At 45.1% G+C, this 25,479-nt stretch overlaps 1 protein-coding gene across 1 annotated transcript in view; it reads right to left on the reverse strand.

Moving 5' to 3' along the window:
* LOC126481257 (uncharacterized) overlaps positions 1-21,240 on the reverse strand; it is a 40,751-nt gene extending 19,511 nt beyond the window's left edge. Inside the window, exons 1-2 of the mRNA XM_050104877.1 lie at positions 20,818-21,240; positions 8,032-8,259 (exon numbers count right to left, since the gene is read on the reverse strand). Of these exons, the coding sequence (XP_049960834.1) occupies positions 8,032-8,259; positions 20,818-21,157 (568 nt within the window). The 5' untranslated portion in view covers positions 21,158-21,240. The remainder of the gene's footprint in view (positions 1-8,031; positions 8,260-20,817) is intronic.
* Positions 21,241-25,479: the final 4,239 nt, after the last annotated feature.

The following is a 25,479-nucleotide window of genomic DNA, read 5'->3' on the forward strand; positions in this document are numbered from 1 at the left end:
GAATAAATTTCCTTCGCTTCACGTCTACGGTCACAAATTTTTATATCGTAAGACCACTGGTTTCTATAATGACCATCTGCAGCAAAATACGGGAAAAACATAAATACAACTAGCAGTTTGTCTACAGCTTAAAACAATAAAATAGACTATGATGAAAAGCATTACTGACATATATGTGCATCTGTGCACTTTAATAAAGATGGTGCATAGCTGTTTTATAAAAACATGTCCAAACGTACTGGAGCCATAGTGGGCTCGTCAAATGCTTTTCTCTTGCTATGCTCGTATCTGTATTAGTAAACGGCTAACCCGCTTCGTAGTCCACGGTGCACAGTTCCATATGCAGGTTACCTATCTAACGGCTTCCAGTGGTAACAAAAATATAATTTTTAGTATTACATATTATTATTGACCGAATTTAGAGTCATGTCACGTTCTGCTCGTCAAGAGATGTAATATTACATTAACGGTTCATCACAGTTAGATGAGTATTACAGTTAGAAACTGAGTACGTGTCTTTAGGCAGCACGTAATCCGAACTACATTCATCCAGCAGTTGAGACTGAGAGCATTTAGCGACTAGCAACAAATTATACATTTCATTTCAAGCCTTTACGAAATTATTTCTCACTGACACCTCCCACACAATTATGAAAGGACTAATTTTGTTGTTCAGCATAAGGCATAATGTTTTAATTTATTATTTGTTACTACTAACTCTGGCTCTGAGCACTATGAGACTTAACATCTGAGGTCATCAGTCCCGTGGAACTTAGAACTACTTAAACCTAACTAACCTAAGGACATCACACACATCCATGCACGAGGCAGGATTCAAACCTACGACCGTAGCTGTCGTGCGGTTCCGGACTGAGGAGCCTAGGACTTCTCGGCCACCTTGGTCGGCCTACTAACTCCATAGAGAACCCATCTTCCAGACAGTATCCACATATATCAATGAACGCATGTGCAAAATTATATCATTATACGACGCGTAGTTTACGAGTTAAGATGTCATGTAATGAGATGCCCGAAAAAATTATCTTTTCCTTAAAACCGAGCGCAAATTATCCAGACTATGTTTGTTAATGAGAGCACTTAGTGACTTCCAACAAACGTTCAACACAATTTCAAATATTTTCTAAACTTTTTCTCGCTTATATGTTTAAAAGTCAAAAACTGAACGCATTAACTCATTTGTGAAGTTATTAGATGTTTGAAGCTGTGTTATACATGGGAGTTCGAGTCTTTAAAGATTCGGGGGGCGTGGGTTTACAGATAATTTCGTAGTCTATTTCAGATTATCAAAGCGAAGTTGATTATGACACCCAATAACAAACTCTTTCACCTCAACAAAAATTCATATCTAGTGAATTTAGTTTTATTACTCTAGCTGAGACAGATTTATGGCAACAGCACGAATTTTCTGATTGCTTGCTGGTTCTATTCATTCGTTACAACACTTCCGAAACGGTATTTAATAGATCTCTTGTAAGAAATCCATATTTCGAATGCTGAAACCACTTTAATACTTGTTAAAAAAAATCTCACCAATACCATGAGCTGCACGTAAAATATTTAATTTGGCAGACCGCTATTGGTGCCAAGGGACTCTCATCAGTGGCATCTGATCCAGAGGACAAACAAACAATTATATACAGGGGGAGCCAGTCAAAATGGCCACGGCGGGCAGAGGGCCCATTGGGGTTCTTGGAGCTATAAGATGCTGGAATGATGCGGGAAATTCCTTAACTCCCTGGAGAGCCCAACCACCCCACAAAATCCAACCTATTTTCTCTCAAAACCCTCAGAGTTTTAATGATTTTTGTATATTTAAGTTGTCCTGATGTAACGTAAGCGGTCAGTTCGTGCATTTATTGTGGGGAGGGAATGTGACTTGTTTCTGTTTAGTTCAATTGTGTTAAAGTGTCACACCTTGACTCCATAATCCTACTTTATTTATTGAAATTCTGGCCATGCTATCAGGGGGTATACAAGTTTTGTATAATGGCGTCAATGCGGGAAAAGTTGCCAGCTTGGTGGTGGCTTCTGGCCACTTTACCAGCCAAGCACCAACTGGTTGCTTAGCAGGTAGCAAATAAAGAAAGAGAAGAAGAAAGTACTACAAAGAAGTAAAAATGGAAAGCAGCCGAAGAGTTGAAAGGCAGTAAAAAGAAAAAGGCGAAGTGCAGGAACCCCATCCTCGGAAGAGCTTCTTTTTGACGACAACGATGAAAAAAGAGAATGCATACACTGCGAAAAAAAATTTCAAATTCTTGACCAGAAGTGCAGTACAAGTTAAATGCGGGTCGTCCTCTCTCTGGGGCCACGAACTCTGCACAGTAGTTGAGGAACACAGTTTGACTTTTATTTGTGAAAAGTGGAAACAATTTAACTCGAATCATAATTTACAATAAAATGTATTTATTTCATTGTTGAAACAATTTTTTACCCCTTATTTTTAAGTTTAATAGTAAGTGGCCATTTTGCTTCTTTGTGCAAACTGAATTGTTTAAAGTACTTAATTTGATCCAAAGTTACTTACACTCTGTGATATTTAAGTTACTTACACTCTGTGATATTTTGCTTCAGTTGTAGCAGATTATAATCACTTATATCGTTCTATTACTTCTCAGCTTAAAAAAAATGTGAATGCCTTAGCCTATCGATTTCGCCCAGCTCTCCCATAGCTATATCTACAACATAATAATATTTCTAAACATAATATGAGACGCGCTGAAGCATTACTGCATTTCTTGTCATGCTGAAATCCAAGCCAAATTAGATGAGGAAAAGCTACATTTCAAAAAGTTTGCGTTTTAAATACATTTGTTCTGAAGCAGGTGAAGGCTCGTACCTACAAATTCACACATATGTGGTGTCTGTTCTAGCAAAAAAATGGTTCAAATGGCTCTAAGCACTAAGGGGCTTAACATCTGAGGTCATCAGTCCCCTAGACTTCGAACTACTTAAACCTAACTAACCTAAGGACATCACACACATCCATGTCGAGGCAGGATTCGAGCCTGCGACCGTAGCAGCAGCGTGGTTCCGGACTGAAGCGCCTAAAACCGCTCGACCACGGCGGCCTGCTTCTATTCTAGCAGCCACTATGAATTAGTGTGTGGATAAGTTGAGAATTTGAATCTGACGGGTGGCGTGCTAGGGTAATAGCTGCAATGACCATTGTGTCTGGACGCTTTTGTGGTCAGAGCATCTGCCTAGTGAACAGGAGACCCGGATTCTAATCCCGGCCCGGAACAAATTTTTAACTTTCCCTGTTGATTTAAATCTATGCCCACTTACAGCCAGTGTCTGTAATTCCTTTGTGTCTTTACTCATTCACAGTCATTTAGCAAATGGTTCGTTTTCGGACCTTTGTTTACTGGAATATTTATGCTTTTGTTATGGTATACTTTCTGTCGTCTAAGTTTTAGCCGTTAATTACGATACACTCCGTTAAGATAATAAAGTAGTAAAATATCGCATTGCTTCAGCTTCGTTAGATTAACACCAGTATAGTAGATCCTCGTAACCTTTTCGATTCGTTACATCTTTCTCAACTGTAGGATTAATATTACAGTGTCATTTGGAAATATAACGAACAATACAGTATATTACGGGAAACACTTCCGAACTGTGTTCTACTGAATTTTGGAATCAGAATATTTGTTCTGAGGTTGCTACTACGACATTCTAGAATCTCGATTTGAGGTATCACCGGTGTGCCTCTCCTTGCAGAGGCTGGGTCATGCGCCTATTGAGATCTAGAAGAGATGTCATTCAAGTAGCTGCTGGGAGCAGGACGTACAAAAAGTGCCACTGCACTTTCTCCGCGACTCAGAAAACCGGCACGCATTCCTCTGCGCTTACCGCTTAGCGCTAGCGGTCTCGTTATATGTTTCGTACCACAAGTAACCTTTTAGTAGCATTGCCACTTCCACTAGTTACGCCATAAGTAAGAGAAAACACAAAGCCGAAACACTCAGTTTTCACTTTTCCTAAACCGCATTTACGGTGATTTGCTACCAGAACTTTTGTAATATGATAGTATGAGAACATGTCAGTAAGAATCGGACGGATGTCGTCATCGATAACTTAGTGATATTTTTAAATGTTGTCGTCGTCTTACGTGCGGACACAAGTTATATGTCTGTTTCGTCTTCACAAAGTTTTTGTCCATCGTTTCCTTGGTCGACTTATATCTCTCCTTTCTTTCGGACTGTGATTCAAGTTTGTCCCTGCTAGGCTTCCACCTCTTTTCTGTTTTCAGCTCTCTCTGTGTTTAACTATTTCCTCATTAGCAGGATGTAAATTGGTACTCATTTCGAACATCTTGATTCTGTATTAAATCTCTTCTTGTGCAGCCCTTCACTCTCCTCATGAAGCTCTGTCTGTTATTGTATTTTTCTGTCGTCTTTCTTTTTACATATATAATTCCCGATCCTATACAGCAGTAATTGTTTCACCAAAGTTTCATCAAATTAACTTATCAAATTTAATTTTTGTATCTTTTCAAGTTTTGTGTGTAGGTATTTTATTTATTGCTCCATATACTGCTTGAAACATGTGCAGCTTTTCACCTTTACTATCAGTCTAATAATAACTCGTGTCATAGCCCAGACACACCTCAGAAAGAAGGCATTATCTGAGTGGGACGGAAATCGGAAGATGTGATATACATGGACAGACAAACAAATGATTACAATTTCAGAAAAACTGGATGATTTATTCAAGAGAAAGAGGTTTACAAATTGAGCAAATCAAGAGCACGTTGGTCCATCCCTGGCCCTCATGTAAACAGTTATTCGGCTTGGCATTGATTACTTGAATTGTTGTATGTCTTCCTGAGGGATATCGTGCCAAATTCTGTCCAGTTAGCGCGTTAGATCTTCAAATTCCGGCCGAGCTGGTTGGAGGGCCCTGCCCATAATGATCCATACATTCTCAATCGGGGAGCATCTGGCGACCTTGCCGGCCAAGGCTAGGTTTGGCAAGCACGAAGGCAACTCGTAGAAACTCTCGCGTATGCGGGCGAGCATTATCTTGCTGAAATATAAGCCCAGGATGACCTGCCATGAAGGGCAACCAAACGGATCGTAGAATGTGTAATATCGTTGCTGCTATGTCCTGTCCTTTTTTAGGATTGTTAGTTTCTCCTTAGATGTACACTGGAGATGCCTATCTGATTTTAGTTTGTTTTTAGGTATTCTATTTTTGTCTTAACAGCTTGGATGACAGTGGGTCAGCGATATTGTTTTACATAGTTACCATTATAACTATGTGATGTGTCGAAATTCGGTAGTTTTTAATTTTTGTATGGAATTTGTTTTAGTTTTATTTGAGATTTTTATTTTACATTTTTATTTTTTCGTAATAATTTTGTTGCTATCTATGATTTATGTTGGTATTGTGTCTCTGTTTTATACTCTTTATGTTGTTATCGCTGTTATTATGTATATGTGTTATTTAGCATCTGATTTATTACTTTACGCGTTTTCTTGTTTTATAATGTGAAAAGAGTTTTCTATGTACGTTTTGTGCTTTAGGTCTGTTTGTTCATTCACTAAATTTGTAGGGTTGCTGTATGCATGTGAATGTAAAGGCCTATTTGGAAAGTAAGGTCCGATCGGTCGCAAAATGGAAACCACTGTGAAAATCAAAAATGTGTATGCCCCTCCGATTTTGATATTTATCGTAGCGTTGTACCAACTTTCCTATACCCTCGTCATAGAAGGCATCCACCTGTGCTTTCCATCAATCCTCTAAGCTGATCTAAAGCTCGTTGTCTGAGCCAAAATGTTGTCTTCATAGCCATCGGTTCTTGTAAGTAGAGATGAAGCTCAGGGAGAGGCAATTATGGGCTCTATTGTGGGCGATGTCGGTTTTGTTGAGTAAGTTGTTAATTTTGTATGAGATGTTTCCTAGCTAAGTTGTGGTCACGAAGCACTAGTTAATCGTCAACGATTTATAAAAAATAAAAACCATTTACAGAGCAGTGTCGCTGGCTGATATTCGTCACAATCATGTCATTGAAAGACATAGTTTGCACTGTGGGCCCCAAAGGATGTGTGTGAATTTCTAAGGAACGAAACTGCTCAGGTCATCGGCCCCTAGACTTACGCACTACTTAAACAATCTCAACCTAACTTATGCGAAGAACAACACACACACCCATTCCCGAGGGGAGGACTCGAACATCCGGCGGGAGGGGCTGCGCAATCCGTGACGTGTCGCCTCTAGCCGCGCGGCGAATCCGCGCGGTGCCCCAAAGAACAGAAGTCATTCAGCAACACTGGAATGTTTAGCTTTGGACTTTATTGCTAGTCATAATGTACGCAAATCTTATCAGAAACTGGAATTCTGATTTGCAGTCTCTTGTATTACACTATTGGCCATTAAAATTGCTACACCAAGAAGAAATGCAGATGATAAACGGCTATTCATTGGACTAATATATTATACTATAACTGACATGTGATTACAACTTCACGCAATTTGGGTGCATAGATCCTGATAAATCAGTACCCAGAACAACCACCTCTGGCCGTAATAACGGCCTTGACACGCCTGGGCATTGAGTCAAACAGAGCTTGGATGGCGTGTACAGGTACAGCTACCCATGCAGCTTCAACAGGATACCACAGTTCATCAAGAGTAGTAACTGGCGAATTGTGACGAGCCAGCTGCTCGGCCACCATTGACCAGACGTTTTCAATTGGTGAGAGATCTGGAGAATGTGCTGGCCAGGGCAGCAGTCGAACATTTTATGTATCCAGAAAGGTCCGTATACGACCTGTAACATGCGGTCGTGCATTATCCAGTTGAAATGTAGGGTTTCGCAGGGATCGAATGAAGGGCAGAGCCACGGGTCGTAACACATCTGAAATGTAACGTCCACTGTTCAAAGTGCCGTCAGTGCGAACTAGAGGTGGCCGAGACGTGTAACCAATGGGACGCCATACCATCACGCCGGGTGATACGCCAGAATGGTGATGACGAATGCACGCTTCCAATGTGCATCCACCGCGATGTCGCCAAACACGGGTGCGACCATCATGATGCTGTAAACAGAACCTGGATTCATCCGAAAAAATGACGTTCTGCCATTCGTGCACCCAGTTTCGTCGATGAGTACACCATCGCAGGCGCTCTTGTCTGTGATGCAGCGTCAAGGGTAACTGCAGCCATGGTCTCCGAGCTGATAGTCCCTGCTGCTGCAAACGTCGTCGAACTGTTCGTGCAGATGGTTGTCGTCTTGCAAACGTCTCCATCTGTTGACTCAGGGATCGAGACGTGGCTGCACGATCCATTACAGCCATGCGGATAAGATGGGTGTCATGTCGACTGCTAGTGATACGAGGCCGTTGGGATCCGGCACTGCGTTCCGTATTACCCTCCTGAACCCACCGATTCGATATTCTGCTAACAGTCATTGGATCTCGACCGACGCGAGCAGCAATGTCGCAATACGATAAACCGCAATCGCGATAGGCTACAATCCGACCTTTATCAAAGTCGAAAACGTGATGGTACGCATTTCTCCTCCTTACACGAGGCATCACAAAAACGTTTCACCAGGCAACCCCGGTCAACTGCTGTTTGTGCATGAGAAATCGGTTGGAAACTTTCCTCGTGTTAGGACGTTGTAGGTGTCGCCACCGGCGCCAACCTTGTGTGAATGCTCTGAAAAGCTAATCATTTGCATATCACAGCATCTTCTTCCTGTCGGTTAAATTTCACGTCTGTAGCACGTCATCTTCGCGGTGTAGCAATTTTAATGTGCAGTAGTGTATTTTTTCCCCCCACGGAAGCTTATTTGCGGTGGTCAATAAAACTGGGCGACAAAGTGAAGTGTCTGTACAAAGTGATGAGGGTAGCACTGAGTAGTGCTGTGAGTTAAAGGCTAGTGGATAAATAGATTCATAAACGCAGGTCAATAAACAGTGTGAGTCAAACTTGAAGCCTTATGAGTACCCCTGGGTGTGTGAACACAGAGAGACAGGTTGATTGCTAGTATAGGAGACTCACCGTGCGGCCTGGCGGCGAAGTGGTGGTAGTCGTGGTGCTCGTAGGCGACCTTGGTGGGCGCGCAGCGCGCCAGCAGGCGGCACTTGTGCGTGGCCGCGTGGTAGTTGGCGGCGTCGCACGAGTGCGGCCGCAGCCGGCACAGCTGCAGGCAGCGCTCCGCGGAGTCGGCGCGAAGGCTCGTGCCCGGGCCGGCCACGCGCGCGTGAGCCACCAGCCGCGGGGTCGCCACTGCCAACACACACAGCCGTCTCGTCACAGACCACACGATAGCGCTCTCAAACGTCTAGGAAAAACTGGGCAAGTGCGAGAAAGACTCGCGCACTGGGCGGTTCCGTACAAACTATGTTTATTTATTTATTTATTGTTCCGTGGAACCAAATTAAAGAGAAGTCTCCATGGTCATGGAACGAGTCAATACATGAAATTATAACACGATATTAGAAACAGATAAAATGAAATATAAAAAAACTTATTCAGGTGACAAGTCGTAAGTTTAAATGAAGAAAATCAACAATGTAACACTGGAATTTGCTTAATTTTTCAGCTCTTCCAGGAGCTCCTCGACAGAATAGAAGGAGTGAGCCATGAGGAAACTCTTCAGTTTAGGCTTAAAAGAGTTTGGGCTACTGCTAAGATTTTTGAGTTCTTGTGGTAGCTTATTGAAAATGGATGCAGCAGAATACTGCACTCCTTTCTGCACAAGAGTCAAGGAAGTGCATTCTACATGCAGATTTGATTTCTGTCTAGTATTAACTGAGTGAAAGCTGCTAACTCTTGGGAATAGGCTAATATTGCTAACAACAAACGACGGTTATTCGGAAAGTAAGGAACGATCGGTCGCGAAATGGAAACCACAGTGAAAATCCGATGAAGTTCTGCACAAGTGTATTGGGCAGTGTCTCTGGTATGCCCGTCGATCGCATTATGTCGTTCTTTTTAGTTCTGAGCACACAGGGAGCGCATAAAGACACAACAATAGTGTCTCCGCCAAGTACGAGGGCCTGGTGAGAAATTTCACCTGAAGGTATGCAGCCAACATTACATAACTGTCAAGCAGTTTCTTCTTCAAAACAATTCTCAGCCGCTTTCTGCAGGGGCAATGAAGATGCTCCTGCATCGTTTTCAATTGGAAATGTTTGATTATCCACAATACAGCCCATAATTTTCTCCCTCTGAGTTTCATCTCTGCTGACATGAACCGCTGGCTATGAAGACAACATTTTGGCACAGACAACGAGCTGTAGACCAGCTTACAGATTTGGTGGAAAGCACTGGCTGCTGCCTTCTATAGCGTGGGCATTGGTACGTTGGTACAACACTACGACAAACGTCTAATTCGGATCGGTGACTATGGAGATAAGTAGCTGGAAGTTGTAGCTAACCGTTGCAAATAAAACAGTTTTGATTTTCACTGTGGTTTCCATTTCGAGACCTACCGTTCATTACTTTCCGAATAGCCCTCGTACGTGTCCACAGGGTGATTTTCTCCACCGTTTAAAAACTCTAGGGACTGATGGATGAGAGAATACGGAACAAAAAAGGTTTAAAGAACTTGTGTCCGAAAATGTACGGTTTCCATGCTAGAGACCATTTATTCAACCACACGTCGTTACAGAGACTGCGGTATAATATGCGCTGTACCATGCAGTCACATTTACACTATGCATGGTATCCTCCTAGAGTGTGGCACTGTTCCTCATACGTCATGCCCTAGCGCCCTCTCCTGCCGTAGTAATTGGTAATGTTGTGTCCGATTCACTTCTCTTGCTGATTCACCTTGTAGCGGATGTTATACAGCGTTGTACGCAGTGGTTCCGTATTCGAATCGAGAGCTTGCCGATATAGTGTTTACTTACGGAATGGCAAATGGCAGCGGGCGGCGGGCAGCAAGGTTGTATCAGGAGACCTATCCCCGCCGACAATAACCACAGCATTCAATGTTTCCAACAGTGTTTCACCCTGAGCATATTCTGCCAGCAGAGTTATTCAGCCGGCAGACCACAAGTCGAGTGACTGAGGTAACACAGGATATACGAGACGTACGGAAGGTAAAGGAAGAACCACTCGTGCTACGCCCCTAAGAAGACGAGTAAATGATAAGCACCGAGTAGCTGGCCCATATGCTGCTTCAATGTAGTGCCTATAGGGCGCTTTACTGTGAATTACAGCGCGACTTCTACCTTTAATATCGAAATGTCCTCTTGTGGGACTCTGCTCTGTCCCGAATTTCCGTATTCGGGGTCGGGTACATCTGAGAGACTGTTGTGCAAGGTATAATTGCACTGGTGAAATAACGCGAATGATATCAATCGGAAATAATTCCTTCTTTATTACGAAAGAAACAGCTAAATGAAACTTGACGTTAATTGAACTTTCCAAATGGGAATTAATTGAAGAATCAGAACGGAAAATAATCAATATCGGAATTCATTCTGATGATTTCGTACTTACAGAAGGGAAAAAGAAAACGATAAAGAATGTTGTGGACCAGAATGTCCATTATGACAACAAAAGCTTATAAAATTGGATATCTCTGTCGAGAGTAAATATGGGCTGTTCTGAAGAAACAAGAACTGCCAGCAATGACTAAGAAATACGTGTTAGATCATCCATTTTGTGTCGACAATTTGTTAGGAGCGTGTTAGCTTGTGTGCGTAGGAGTGTGTGAGCGACGAATAATTAATGGAGAAAATTGTTATGTGGGAAGAGGCTACCTTTCTAAAGGAAAGTGTACTGGCTTCATACTTGTCTGGAACAAACGGTGAACCTGAATAAAATTATGGACGGTCTGTAGAAATGTGAGAACCAAGACGGGGGGCAAAGTGGAACTTCTTCTTCATTGGCAGGCATTAATCTCCTATCGGAATGTGGACAGATCCCTTGGGCATAATATTTATAAGCTCTCCCGATTAATTTCGCTTAAGGCTTAAATGCAAACATTATCCAACGTTGAGACGTGGCGTTCTTTTTCGAAGTGCACTTAAATCGCGTTAATGACAGTGCAACGTCCCATTTAAGAACAATATAATTAGCTGTGTATATAGAAGCGTAGCGGAGGTGTTACATTACGTAGAGTTCCTTGTAGGACTGGAATGGGGATGTACGAAGAGAAACAGGTGATCTGAGCTGTATTGAAGATAAAATAAAGTTTCGGGTGTAACAAAAAGAAAAAAATGGTTCAAATGGCTCTGAGCACTATGCGACTTAATTTCTGAGGTCATCAGTCGCCTAGAACTTAGAAGTAATTAAACCTAACTAACCTAAGGACATCACACACATCCATGCCCGAGGCAGGATTCGAACCTGCGACCGTAGCGGTCGCCCGGTTCCAGACTGTAGCGCCTAGAACCGCACGGCCACTCCGGCTGGCCGGGCGTAACAGGTGGGGAAAGTTGAATGGCCTTCAGAAAAGAGCAAAAATCTCGAAACTTCCTGTGATCAGCTCAGGGGTTGCTGAGTAGACGCTTAAGTCAGTCTACCTGAACCAATAGTCGAACATTTACCTTCCATCAAAAACATCAAGTGGACTTGTGTTCTTCCTGATCTCCGACATACGCGAGGCAAGGCCGTATGGAGACTGGTACAGGAATCATTTAGATCTTTCTAGAGACAGATTGGTGTTTTAGAGATACATCTGTCGGTTATTCTTTCCTTTCTTAATAGCGCCATTCTTCCCTGCCATAACGTACTAACAAAATTCAGAAATTAACACTAATGGAAAGCCGGCCGGAGTGGCCGTGCGCTACTAGGCGCTACAGTCTGGAACCGAGCGACCGCTACGGTCGCAGGTTCGAATCCTGCCTCGGGCATGGATGCGTGTGCTCTCCTTAGGTTAGTTAGGTTTAATTAGTTCTATGTTCTAGGCGACTGATGACCTCAGAAGTTAAGTCGCATAGTGCTCAGAGCCATTTGAACCACAAATGGAAACTCGCAATAAAGAGGTAAAAGAAGAAAACTGGTACAGTTATTTCCCCCTACATTACAACTGTTAACGGACCGAAGAGAAAGGTCGATGCTATGGATGCTGAAAATCGTTCATAACACACCCGGCAGTGTGTTTTATGAGTAGACTACTGCTTATCAGCATATGTTATCTTTGGCGGAAAAGGACTTCCACTGAATAAGTTCATAGTAGGCTTGATTTGTTTTAATTTGACCAAAAATCCATTAGACAGTTATTTGATTGTCCGTCTTGATCTCTTTAATTCTTCAAAAAGACCGGTTTCGGTTCAGCAAGAACAATCCTCAGAGCTGATTGTGTCGGTTACATGAGTAATTTGTCCAAATCATCACCAAAATCTACATCACAAGGATAAACAAGAACTGTTTTACAACCAGTGGGAAAGTTATGTCAATTTTTACAGACTATCCATCTCTACAGTGTTAAAGCTGCATTTTGAACGAAATAAATGCAGAAATGCAAGCATAAGGCGGGGTTATAAAATTTGTCTCCCTATTTGGAACTGATGTAGGGAAGTAAGAGTAAAAACAAGAGAGGAAGATTAAGATGGAAGTGTTATCGATGACAACATCAAGTTGAGAAGGTACTCAGCCTTGTCCATTTCAAAGGAATCTACCGGCATTTACCTTAGGCGTTTTCGGGAGACCACAGAAAATCCAGCCGGATGGCCAGGCCGGGTTTTGAATCGCCGTCTTCTAGAATACGAGTCCAATCTCTTACCACTGTTCTCATAGCTCGATAGGAAGAATCAGTCTTACGTCCTTCCGTTGTGTGATCATTAGAGGCTGGATGTTGATGTAGACTGTGTCGTAGTTATTATATATAGAACCTGTAACCACCAATTTTGCTCTTGTACGCGGGCTGACCGACAGAGACTGAGACTGAGACTTGCGTGATAGTTTTCTCTCTGTCTCATGAATATTTAAAAAGGGCGGGTTTTGTGTATAATGACCATAGGCGGCAGCACTCTCGTATGGGTGAGTTGGTAGTAATGCTCTGCTCTTTGCATTACGCATACCAAACAATGGAAATGACGTGAGAGGACCAGTGCGGCGCAATAAAATTGTGTTCGTTTAAACCATACAGCCACTGGAACTTACAAGAAGCTGCAGCAACCTGACGGTGAAGATGCACTATCTGAGGCATCAGTGTTTAGGTGGTCCAGGGACTTCAAAGACGGCCTACTTGTATGTGTTAAGCAGGGTGGGCCTGGTTTTTTACTTATGCTGTGACTGAATTCAACATCAACACACCTGGTGTACGTAACCTCACCGAAGTGTTGAGAATTTCATATGGCAGCGTCTTTACTATTATGCGTGATCATCACCTTATGACTCATGTTAGTGCCCGGTTGGGTGTCACGTCTGTTGACTCGAAAAAAGGCTTTGCGAATGTAGATAAGCCGTGAGGTACTGCGTCTCTTTGTCGATGAGGGGATGTGTTTCTGGAACCGATTATCACCGATGATGAGTCATGGCTGCATCATTATCATCCTGAAGGAAAACGAGCCAGCACAGTGTGGAAATCGCCAGGTTCTCCAACATAAAAAAAGGCGAAAGTTTTTCCATCTGCAGGGAAAGTGATGGTGATCACATTTTTTGACTGTCATGCAATGATTTACCAACATGCAGGTAGTTTCTCACTACTGCTGCAGCAGATTGCACCTCAGTATTGGCTAAACTGAGGAAACAAGTTGCAGGGAAACGACCAAAACTTTTCCCGAATGGGTGGCTGCTTCATCACGACAATGCGTGGCATCACGTTCTATATCAAGTCATTCTGTTTCTGGTTCAGTTGAACATACCTGTGTTCCCTATGCGACTCATAGCTCCAGTCTTGCACCTTGCGATTTTTTCTTATGCCCATCACTAAAAGCAAAGCTTTGGGACCTTTGATCTGAGAACTCCGAAGCAGTGCTCGAGAAAAATGAGGACCTGACAAAGAATGGCTTGCATCATGTGTTCGAAGATTGGCAGGAACCCTATAAAAAGTGCAGTCACGTGGGAGGTGAGTACTCTAAAAAAATCGAGAACAGTGAAACTGAGTAATGAACATCTGCGGGAAAAAAATCAGTCACATTCTTTTTTGATCAGCGCTCATATTCGAGTAGTTAAACACATAGAAAATCTGTTTATTTTGGCTGTTATGTCTGTGACGCTGTACATTAAGTGGCGTCCACTATAGACAGATCGGAACAAAGAGGAGGAACGCACGCTTTGCAAACAGCAGATGAGGCCGGGAGGGTGCTATATATAGCCCAAGGGCGGTGCAGCAGGCGGCGGCCGCTATATGCGGCTGGAGCCTCCGTTTCCTCAAGTCTTCCACGGTTAGGCGGGGACGGGCGGTATTCTAGGACAACAAAGGAACTGGCACTCGCGTGATTCACGCGGTATAAACACACGGGCGAGGAGCAGACCGTAAGCTAGGCGTCTCACTGCGGCGATAACGTCAGACGCAGATGTCAAATACACGCAGCTTTTAAAGTATACAGTAGCTTCCATCTACGCTGTGAAACAGAATTGAAGGATCACGTTTTCGAAACTTTGCAGTTCCCACACATAGGGACGCTTAAGTCTGAAATTTGACTCAAAGGTGTGCACACGTTCCTCTGTAATGATACAAAAGCACAACGCTCCGCGACGGCACTTCGGGATCGCCGGCGCTTCAAACAGCAGCTGAGTAGACCATGTGACGTAAGGCGGGTTATTGATGTCACATTGGCACCAAATTTCGCCGCAATTCTGTCCAGTGCCACTGTGGACTTGTCACACGATGGGAAAGTCGTCACATCCCCTGTCACTCATTTCTCCTTCCCCCCTCCCTCCCCTTTTTTTGGCACCTCTGCGATGGAGGTCGGAACCGATAAGCCCAGTGTTGAAGTCAACGCGGCTCTCTCATTGGTGGCCCAGAAAAACATTCCAGACACACTGCTGCTCAGAATCGGCACGAAAAGGCCTCAGGGTGTGGTATAAAGGAGGTCAATTAAACCATCCCTTTACCTGGGGCTTTGTTCCCTCACATTTCGCGGCCGAAAACGACAGTTCGCAGTGCGATGGGTAACAGGAAGACGTTCTTGACAACTTCGTGGAGGTATGTACCGTCTATGCAACTAACTGAAGACAGTTTGGTTGCCATACGCGTTACGCTTCTTTTATTTGGGAAGCAACGTCAGTGGCCTGTAATACATGTTTCCTTTTATAGATACAATAAACGTATTATGTGGTAGATACAATATGCTGCTGTATTACATTTTGTTGTGTCTTTCTCTTGTTTTTAGGTTAAAATCAACTTTTGTGGCACAAAGGTCGTAATGTGCTCTTATTGTTCGGTGTTACTATTTCCAGCTCTGTTATGTGTGTCCTCCTGGACATGTATTCGTTAGTTTCTACTCTCCAGCTGGCCGATTTCTGGCGTTCTTTCACTCAGATTTGTCACAACGCGTATATCACTTGTACTTTCCATTTTTGTGGTCAACATACGTGTGTTTTCGGTGTGCAGTGTTGCCAACTGTTGTGTGTTTGTCTGTGTTTTGTTTGTGTTGTGTTTTGGTTTGATATTTTTCTTTTGTTGTGTCTTTGTGTATTTCCTGTGTGTAATTGTGTAATTCTTTCCTGAGAGGGTGAATTTTTTTATATTAGCGTGTGTGTGTATTTTTCTATATGTGTATGTCTGGCCGTCTGAGTGGCCGAGCGGTTCTAGGCGCTTCAGTTTGGAACCGCGTGGCCGCTACGATCGCAGGTTCGAATCCTGCCTCGGGCATGGACGTGTGTGATGTCCTTAGGTAGTTAGGTTTAAGTAGTTCTGAGTTCTAGGGGATTGATGACCTCAGAAGTTGAGTCCCATAGTGCTCAGAGCCATTTGAACCATTTGTGTGTGTATGCGTGTGTGTTTATGTGTGCGCGTGTGTGAGGGGAGGAGAGAGAGAGAGAGAGAGAGAGAGAGAGAGAGAGAGAGAGAAAGGTAGAAGGATATTCCTTATTTATTTATACTGGTTGCATTTCGGTTTGTTATTGTTTTGGTGGCTAGCATGATCAGAGAGTTAGTGCTTATATGGATTTGGTCGCTGAGTACCTTCTTTTCCATTGCAATGGCTCTTTGTATGTGAAAGTTTTCTCAGGAGCTTTTTGTTGTGATTATTCACAACGTTTGACACTGCTGACACCCTCGGACGTTTCAACGCTTCTCTAAGGACGCTGTGGCGCTGGAGCGGGAGGAGGAGATTAGTCTTTAATGTCCCGTCGACAGCAAGGTCATTAGAGACGGAGCAATCTCGGATTAGGGGAGGAGGGGGAAGGAAATCGGCCAAGCCCTTTCAAAAGAACCATCCTGGCATTTATCTGAAGCGATTTAGAGAAATCACGGGAAACCTAAATGTGAACGGCCGGACGCGTGTTTGAACCATCGTCCTCCCGAATGCACTTTGGCGCTGCATCCGCATTAAACGTGATCTGACCCATTTGGAGCACCCTTAGCATAAGCACCCTTGGCTACTTCGGATCACCTTCAAATTTCGTCGAATGGTTTTTAACGGTCCCTCATGGTTACAGCCAGTACATTAGAGCAAACATTTCGTCATGCTGCGCACCAAACGATCGTGTTCGATGGGGATGCAGCCCAACAGTGTCCTTAGAGAAGGTCTAAAAAGCCCGGGGATGTTACCAGTGTCCAAGGTTGTGCAGAACGTCTTCATGTTACTCATCGCTCTGCGAACTGTCGTTTTCGACGGGCGAAATGTGTGGGTATCAGCGGCCAAGGGAAAGGGATGGTTTCATTGACGCCCATTATGCCACCCCCTGCGGCGGTTTTGAGCCGGTTCTCAGCTACAGTGTGTCTGGAATGTTTTCCCTGGCAACACATAAGAAAATGGAGTGATTTCAACGTTGGGGTGTATCGGTTCTGACTTCCATTGCAGAGGCCTTACAAGAGGGGGTGAAATGTGGGTAAGACGACCTTCCTATCGTTTGGAAGAATTGTGGTGAAGTTTGGTGCCAAAGTGACATGATTAACCCACCTTACGCGTCGCAAGTACTCCTGAGCTACAGCCTTTTTTCTGCGCACGTGTCGACATCTTGGTGTACGAAGCGTTGTCGAGGCCGAGGGTGACGTTGCAGGCCCCACGCATTTGCACCATTACGGAGGAAAGCTGTACACACCTTAGAGCCAATTTTCAAACTAAAGCGTCACACTGGGTGAGAATTATGGGGTCTCGAAAAAGCGCTCCTGTAATTCTGCTGCGCAATGCAGTATTGGTCGAAATCTTAGAGAAGCATGCTAAGTATTTACATCTACATCTACATTGATACTCCGCAAGCCACCCAACGGTGTGTGGCGGAGGGCACTTTACGTGCCACTGTCATTACCTCCCTTTCCTGTTCCAGTCGCGTATGGTTCGCGGGAAGAACGACTGTCTGAAAGCCTCCGTGCGCGCTCTAATCTCTCTAATTTTACATTCGTGATCTCCTCGGGAAGTATAAGTAAGGGGAAGCAATATATTCGATACCTCATCCAGAAACGCACCCTCTCGAAACCTGGCGAGCAAGCTACACCGCGATGCAGAGCGCCTCTCTTGCAGAGTCTGCCACTTGAGTTTATTAAACATCTCCGTAACGCTATCACGGTTACCAAATAACCCAGTGACGAAACGCGCCGCTCTTCTTTGGATCTTCTCTATCTCCTCCGTCAACCCGACCTGGTACGGATCCCACACTGATGAGCAATACTCAAGTATAGGTCGAACGAGTGTTTTGTAAGCCACCTCCTTTGTTGATGGACTACATTTTCTAAGCACTCTCCCAATGAATCTCAACCTGGTACCCGCCTTACCAACAATTATTTTTATATGATCATTCCACTTCAAATCGTTCCGTACGCATACTCCCAGATATTTTACAGAAGTAACTGCTACCAGTGTTTGTTCCGCTATCATATAAAGGATCCTTCTTTCTATGTATTCGCAATACATTACATTTGTCTATGTTAAGGGTCAGTTGCCACTCCCTGCACCAAGTGCCTATCCGGGGGGTAGATAGACCATAAAATAGCACTATTTGGGAGAAAAGACGAAAAGAAAAGGCCACGGAAATTTTTATGAGTACGAGGCACTTCATAGGTATTTGCTTTAGATTCACACCTTTTATTGGTCATTTACAATAATAACTCAACCGTTCAAGATTTCTAATGCTTCTATATGCGGACGCCCGAACAAGTATGGCAGTGGAAGGGAAGAGATTTTCTTTTTTCTTCCCTCCAGCTTCCGACTGTGGTAAATTAATGTAAATGTTTCAGCAAATATCTCCCCTCGATTACACGAGAACTGAACGCAAAGATTTTCATCCCCGTCCAGGTCGACGGTGTACTGTAATACAGCGATCGGGCATAAATTTCCAGACAGTGTTACTGGGCACTGGAAGAAGTAGAGGCAGGTACAGACGAAGAGTCGAATGCAGAGCACGTTGCATGTAATATGTGTGCATGGCTGGAGGATATGAGCACAGAAGCGGAAGACGTGAGACAGCCACTCAAACGAGCCGAAATACAGATGAATAGCAAACAAGAAAGGTTCGTTGAGAACAGTAGGAGCCGGTCAACATCATTCATTGAATCTATTTATTCGTTCAAATGACGATTGTTACCGTTAGTGATTGAAACGTGCTGGTTGAGTTTCTTTCGCTCTTATCAAGAGAGGAATGTATCGCTCCCGTAGGGGTCGCGATGACAATATTAGGTTAGTTTCAGCGCACACAGAGGCGGTTAAGCACTCATTCTTCCCGAGCTCCATGCGTAAATGGAACGGGAAGATGCTCTAATAACTGGCGCAACAGAAGATGTCCTGCGCCACACACTTCACAGTGATTTGTATAGTATAATTGTAGTTGTATAAGGTCTGTAGAAAAAGAACGTGCTATGGAAGAAGTATGTGGGAAACCCTTGCTAAAAACTGGCAGAAACTGGTGGGTCATCTCATTAGACCAAGGAACAGTTATCTCAGCTCAAGGAGAAGCAGAAGCACTAGAAGGCAAAGACTGTAGGGTAATAGGGTAAGACAAAGCTTAGATATTTTTCAAGGGTTTTCAGAGAATGTTGGTTGTAGTACATAGCATCTAAGCAGGAGAAAGGCTGCTAACTAAAAAAAAATAATAAAAAATGGATGAGTGAATTGAGTTTACCATATAATAGTGTGAGATCAGATTTAACTCCCACGTCTTAGCTCTAGGTTCTTGACTGCATCTATGATTTGCTAATCATTGTGCAGCCGGCAGAGTCGCAAACGAAACTTTTTATTGTGTCAAAGACAACCAATAATCTGTGTGAAAATTACATCACCATGCAAGAATCTTTTGGAATGAATGAAGAAGTAGCCAGTTATGAGATGTTGCGATGCAGAGAAACAGTTGGTGGTGTTGACGTGCACTGTTGCAAGTGCCTCTACACATATACACGCATCTGCATTGATTCAAACAGTCTGCCGACAGTTCCCCGGCGGATTGCAGGCCAGGTTGCTCCCGTCCGGCTTCAACAGCTGGGTGTTGGACGTCCACAACAGACAAGTATCCGTCTGCCGAATTCCGAGACACGTTTAGTGAATCGCATGTGGAGAACTGAGAAGTTGACGTATCTGTCGCGGAGAGATATCTGGAAAATTTCTCGTGTCAGAAGGACAAGCATTTCTGCTAAATTTGTCAAATAACACCACTCAACAAGCAACCGTGAAAGATTGTTGATTAAATTCATATAACCGCGTGTACTGATCAAAGTGGCGTAGGTTTAAAGACACTGCACTCTTGTAGGCGTTTTCAGCAATTTCCCAAAATTACTTCAGGCGAAGATAATGTTTATCGTTTTCATGACATTTAGGTGATTAAAGACAGAACTCTAAAAGTCAGATACGCTACGACAAGAGAAGAGATTAGCCACGATCTTACAGAAGGACCCATTCTAACATTCAGCTAAAGTGACAAAGAGAAAACACGGAGAAACTAAATCCTCCAGAGTAGACTCCGTAAAGCCTCGCAAAGTCACGCTACAATTTTCATAGTTACAAAATAATACGCTCTGAGTTCAGTATAACATCTATATTACTAAACCTGTGAACTGAGTTATGCTACCAGTTGCAGGGTGCCACTCTAACGGCAACAAAAATTTGGTTTTCAGTATTTTATACAGTTATTGGTAAAAGTTAAACATAAAAAAAATGGTTTAAATGGCTCTGAGCACTAGGGGACTTAACTGCTGTAGTCATTTAAGATACTGACATAATCTACTCATTAAGAACTATCATCTTACGATAAAGGTTTAACACACTAAGTCAATTATTACATCGCAGCGCGTCAGCAATCGTTGGTTGATATATTAAAAAACTACAAACCCGCCTCGATTGCGATTCGCAATCGAGGCGGGTTTGTACTCTTTTTAATCAATTATTACAGCTAGAAACTGTGTATATGTTTTGAGACAGCGCAATTCAAAAATGGTTCAAATGGCTCTGAGCACTATGGGACTTAACTGCTGAGGTCAGCAGTCCCCTAGAACTTAGAACTACTTAAACCTAACTAACCTAAGGACATCACAAACATCCATGCCAGAGGCAGGATTCGAACCTGCGACCGTAGCGGTCGCGCGGTTCCAGACTGAAGCGCCTAGAACCGCTCGGCCACCAACGGCTGGCCGCGACGTTTCGACGAGTTTACTTGCCTGAAGATGACGGGTAGGAAACTCGTCGAAACGTCGAGACAACGCTACTCGGCTAACAGAAAACCCGAGAAAATTTCATCAAGAGAGAGACTGCATCCCCGTTTAAACCTTACAGCGCTATTGCTGCAGCTCACCTCTAGGGTAGATGGGCTCTCCGTCGTCGAGGTCGGCCATGAGCTGCTCCCGGCGCTCGGCGAGGCTCCACGCCTTGTCGGCGGACGGCTTACGCAGCTGCGGCGGCGCCGCCGCGTCCCCGTCCTCCACGGCCAGGTCCGACGGCGCCGGCGACGGCTGCGAGGCGGCGTCTTCCGGCACGACGACGTACTCGGGCAGCGAGGCGTCGCCGGCGCGCAGCGTCGACGAGAGGACGACGTCCAGCGGCGCCTCCGGTCCCGGCTCTGAGTCTGTCTGGGCGGGCGCCAGAGGCGCGCCCACCAGCAGAACCAGCAGCAGATGCACGTAGCAGGCGGCCATGCTATCAGCAGTAGCAACAGCGGCAGCAGTGAGCGACTAGCCGGGCGCCGGGCCGCGCGCTGCCTATATAGCGCCAGACGCCTCCCACCGCTTCGCTCTCTCCCAGCTGCCACCGCTGCCGCTGCGGCGGTCACGTCTCCGGCGCGTGCCTGCGCCGCTTCCTCCCTTCCCGCCAACCGCCCGTATGCAGCTGCGCTCCGACACTCCCCTCTCCCCATCTCTCTCTGTCTGTCTGTCTCCGCTCCTCTCTCTCTGTTCCCGGCCTTCCCCTGCGAGCGAGGACGAGCCCCAGTGAAGGAACTCAGCTGTTGTCACGAGATAATTTCGATCTATCATTTTTTTCTTTTTAAAAAAAAAAGAGGCACGATTTCAGAGCAAACGTCACTGCCATCTAACGATTAGCGTCTATAGTCACTATAGCCGCATTCACGAACGAAGGCGGAGAAGCCGGCCGTTCTGGCCTAGCGGTTCTAGGCGCTTCAATCCGGAACCGCGCTGCTGCTACGGTCGCAGGTTCGAATCCTGCCTCGGGCATGGGTGTGTGTGATGTCCTTAGGTTAGTTATGTTTAAGCAGTTCTAAGTCTAGGGGACTGATGACCTCAGATGTTAAATCCCATAGTGCTCAGAACCATTTGCACCATTTGAAGGCGGAGAATTTACGCTCGTCTGGTTCATTCCCCGACAGCCCACGGGTCCGAGTGCATTGCTATACTCTTTTCTTCGTAAATACGCGTGTCCACTAGCAAGTAAACTTCCACAAGTCGCTTCTAGAAGTCACTCCTGCAGGTTCTGTGACATGGAACTATCCCTAGCAACTCGAATTACTCAAGTATCGCCAACCTCCAGAAGTACAGTAGGTTCCGCAAGTTAGAGACAACAGTTTCTTCCAATTCACGCAACTGCCGAACTTGCCAGTTTGCTAACGCAGAAGCTTCGTGTTTTCTGTAACGGTACGAAAATGGCAGTGTCGAAAAGCAGCTGACGAGTGTCAGCCATTAAGTGCGATATGAATTTATCTATTTCTTCTTTCCACCGAGGCAACGGCCTCGCCGCAGTGGATACACCGGTTCCCGTGAGATCACCGAAGTTAAGCGCTTTCGGGTGTGGTCGGCACTTGGATGGGTGACCATTCGGGCCGCCATGCGCTGTTGCCATTTTCCGGCGTGCACTCAGTCTCGTGGTGCCAATTGAGGAGCTACTCGACCGAATAGTAGCGGCTTCGGTCAAGAATACCATCATAACGACTGGGAGAGTGGTGTGCTGTCCCCACGCCGCTCCTATCCGTATTCTCCACTCAGGATGACACGGCGGTCGGACGGTCCCGGTAGGCCACTCGTGGCCTGACGACGGAGTGCTTCTTTCCACCAAGAGGGAAATTACAATTTCAGGCAATTTTGATGCGGTACAGGTTGATCCGATCCCCATGTATAACCCATCAGTTGCCAGCATTACTGGATTCGCAGATAATGTGTCAGCGCTCCTACCATCAACTGTGTAGTTGACAGTTGATGGTTGGAGTGCTGGCAACTGATGAGTTATGCATGGGGATTGCATCAACCTGTACCGCATCAAAACAGCCTGAAGATGACGCAATGACGCGTCGAAATTCGTAGCGACAAAATAAAATAAAATCATAAAGACGGCTGTAGGTGTTTTTACGTTTTGTCGCGATAGTAAACGGCCGTCGTCCCAGAGACGTTCTGCTAAAAGGATGGAAAAAAATAAAAATAAATGTATTATACACACTAAGACAAAAAAAACTACGCACGGCGAAGGAATTAGCCGAATGGGATAGATGTGACGTACATGCAAAGACAAACAAATCATTACTTCTCAGAAAAATTGGATCATTTTTTCAACTGAAAGAGCTTCGAAAAATGAGCAGTTCAGTAACGCTTTGGAACACCGTTGGCCCTTACGCAAGCAGTAATTCGACTTGGCATTGATTGACAGAGTTGTTGGATACCCTCCAGAGGAATATTGTGCCAAATTCTGTCCATTTGGCGCTTTAGACCGTCAACATCTCGAGCTAGTTGGAGGGCCTTGTTCATAACCTATCAAACGTTCTCAGTGGGGTGAGACCTGGCCAAGATAGGGCTTGTCAAGTAGAAATTCTTGCCGTGTGTGGACGGGCGTTATCTTGCTGAAATGTAAGCGCAGGATGGCTTGCCATGAAGGGCAACAAAACGAGAGCAAAATGTCGTCGACGTACCGCTGTGCCATTATGGTGCCGAGTATGACAACCAAACGGGTCCTGCGACGACATAAAATGGCACTTCAGACAATCTCTCCTGGTTGAAGGGCTGTATGGCGGGCGACAGTCAGGTTGGTACCCACCGCTGACCGGGGTGTCTCGGACGCGTCTTCGCTGGTCATTGGGGCTCAGATCGAAGCGGGATTCATCACTGAAGACAATTCTACTCAAGTCAATGAGATTCCAGGCCGACGACGTGGCTGGGGACACCCCAGACAGTGGTCGATACCAACCTGACTGACGTCCGCTGTACGGCCCTACAACCTGGAGTGATGGTCTCATCTCATAGTAGGAGCTCTTTGAGTGTCATCCGCGGCACCCTTACGGCACAGCGGTACGTCGATGGTATTTCATGCCCAGTTTTGTTGCCTTCCATGGCAAGCCATTCTGGGCTTACATTTCAACAAGATAACGCTCATCCGTACACGGCGAGAGTTTCTACTGCTTGTCTTCGTGCTTGCCGAAGCTGCAGGTCCGAGAAAGTCGCCGAATCTCTTCCCAACTGAGAACGCCGGCCGAGCGCTTCTAGGCGCTTCAGTCCGAAACCGTGCTGCTGCTAAGGTCGCAGGTTCGAATCCTGCCTCAGGCATTGATGTGTGTGATATCATTAGGTTAGTTAGGTTTAAGTAGTTCTAAGTGTAGGGGACTGATGACCTCAGATGTTAAGTCCCATAGTGCTTAGAGCCATTTTGAACACAACTGAGAACGTTTGAAATACACTACTGCCCATTAAAATTGCTACACCACGGAGATGACGTGCTACAACACGAAATTTCACTGACAGGAAGAAGATGCTGTGATATGCAAATAACTAGCTTTTCAGAGCATTCACACGAGGTTGGCGCTGGTGGCGACACCTACAACGTGCTGACATGGGGAACGTTTCCAACCGATTTCTCATACACAAACAGCAGCTGGCCGGCGTTGCCTGGTGAAACGTTGTTGTGATGCCTCGTGTAAGGAGGAGAAATGCGTACCATCACGTTTCCGACTTTGATAAAAGTCGGATTGTAGCCTATCGCGATTTCGGTTTATGGTATCGCGACATTGCTGCTCGCGTTGGTCGAGATTCAATGACTGTTAGCAGAATATGGAATCGGTGGGTTCAGGAGGGTAATACGGAACGCCGTGCCGCATCCCAACGGCCTCGTATCACCAACAGTCGAGATGACAGCCATCTTATCCGCATGGCTGTAACGGATCGTGCAGCCACGTCTCCATCCCTGAGTCAACAGATGGGGACATTTGCAAGACAACAACCATCTTCACGAACAGTCTGACGACGTTTGCAGCAGCAGGGACTATCAGCTCGGAGACCATTGCTGCTGTTACCCTTGACGCTGCATCAAAGACACGAGCGCCTGCGATGGTGTACTCAACGACGAGCCTGGGTGCACGAATGGCAAAATGTCGTTTTTTTTGGATAAATCCAGGTTCTGTTTACAGCATCATGATGGTCGCATCCGTGTTTGGCGACATCGCGGTGAACGCACATTGGAAGTGTGTATTCGTCATCGCCATACTGGCGTATCACTCGGCGTGATGGAATGGGGTGCCATTGGTAACACGTCTCACCTCTTTTTCGGATTGACGGCACTTTGAACGGTGGACGTTACATTCCAGATGTTTTACGACCCGTGGCTCTACCCTTCATTCGATCCCTACGAAACCCTACATTTCAGCAGGATAATGCACGACCGCATGTTGCAGGTCCTGTAGGGGCTTTTCTGGATACAGAAAATGTTCGACTGCTGCCCTGGCCAGCACATTCCCCAGATCTCTCTCCAACTGAAAACATCTGATCAACGGTGGCCGAGCAATTGCCTCGTCACAATACGCCAGTCACTACTCTCGATGAACTGTGGTATCGTGTTGTAGCTGCATGGGCAGCTGTACCTGTACACGCCATCCAAGCTCTGTTTGACTCAATGCCCAGGCGTATCAAGGCCGTTATTACGGCCAGAGGTGGTTGTTCTGGGTACTGATTTCTCAGGATCTATGTACCCAAATTGCGTGAAAATGTAATCACATGTCAGTTCCAGTATACTATATTTGTCCAATGAATAC

Source organism: Schistocerca serialis, chromosome 5 (genome assembly GCF_023864345.2).
Source record: "Schistocerca serialis cubense isolate TAMUIC-IGC-003099 chromosome 5, iqSchSeri2.2, whole genome shotgun sequence".
In the NCBI taxonomy this organism is placed as follows: Eukaryota; Metazoa; Arthropoda; class Insecta; order Orthoptera; family Acrididae; genus Schistocerca; species Schistocerca serialis.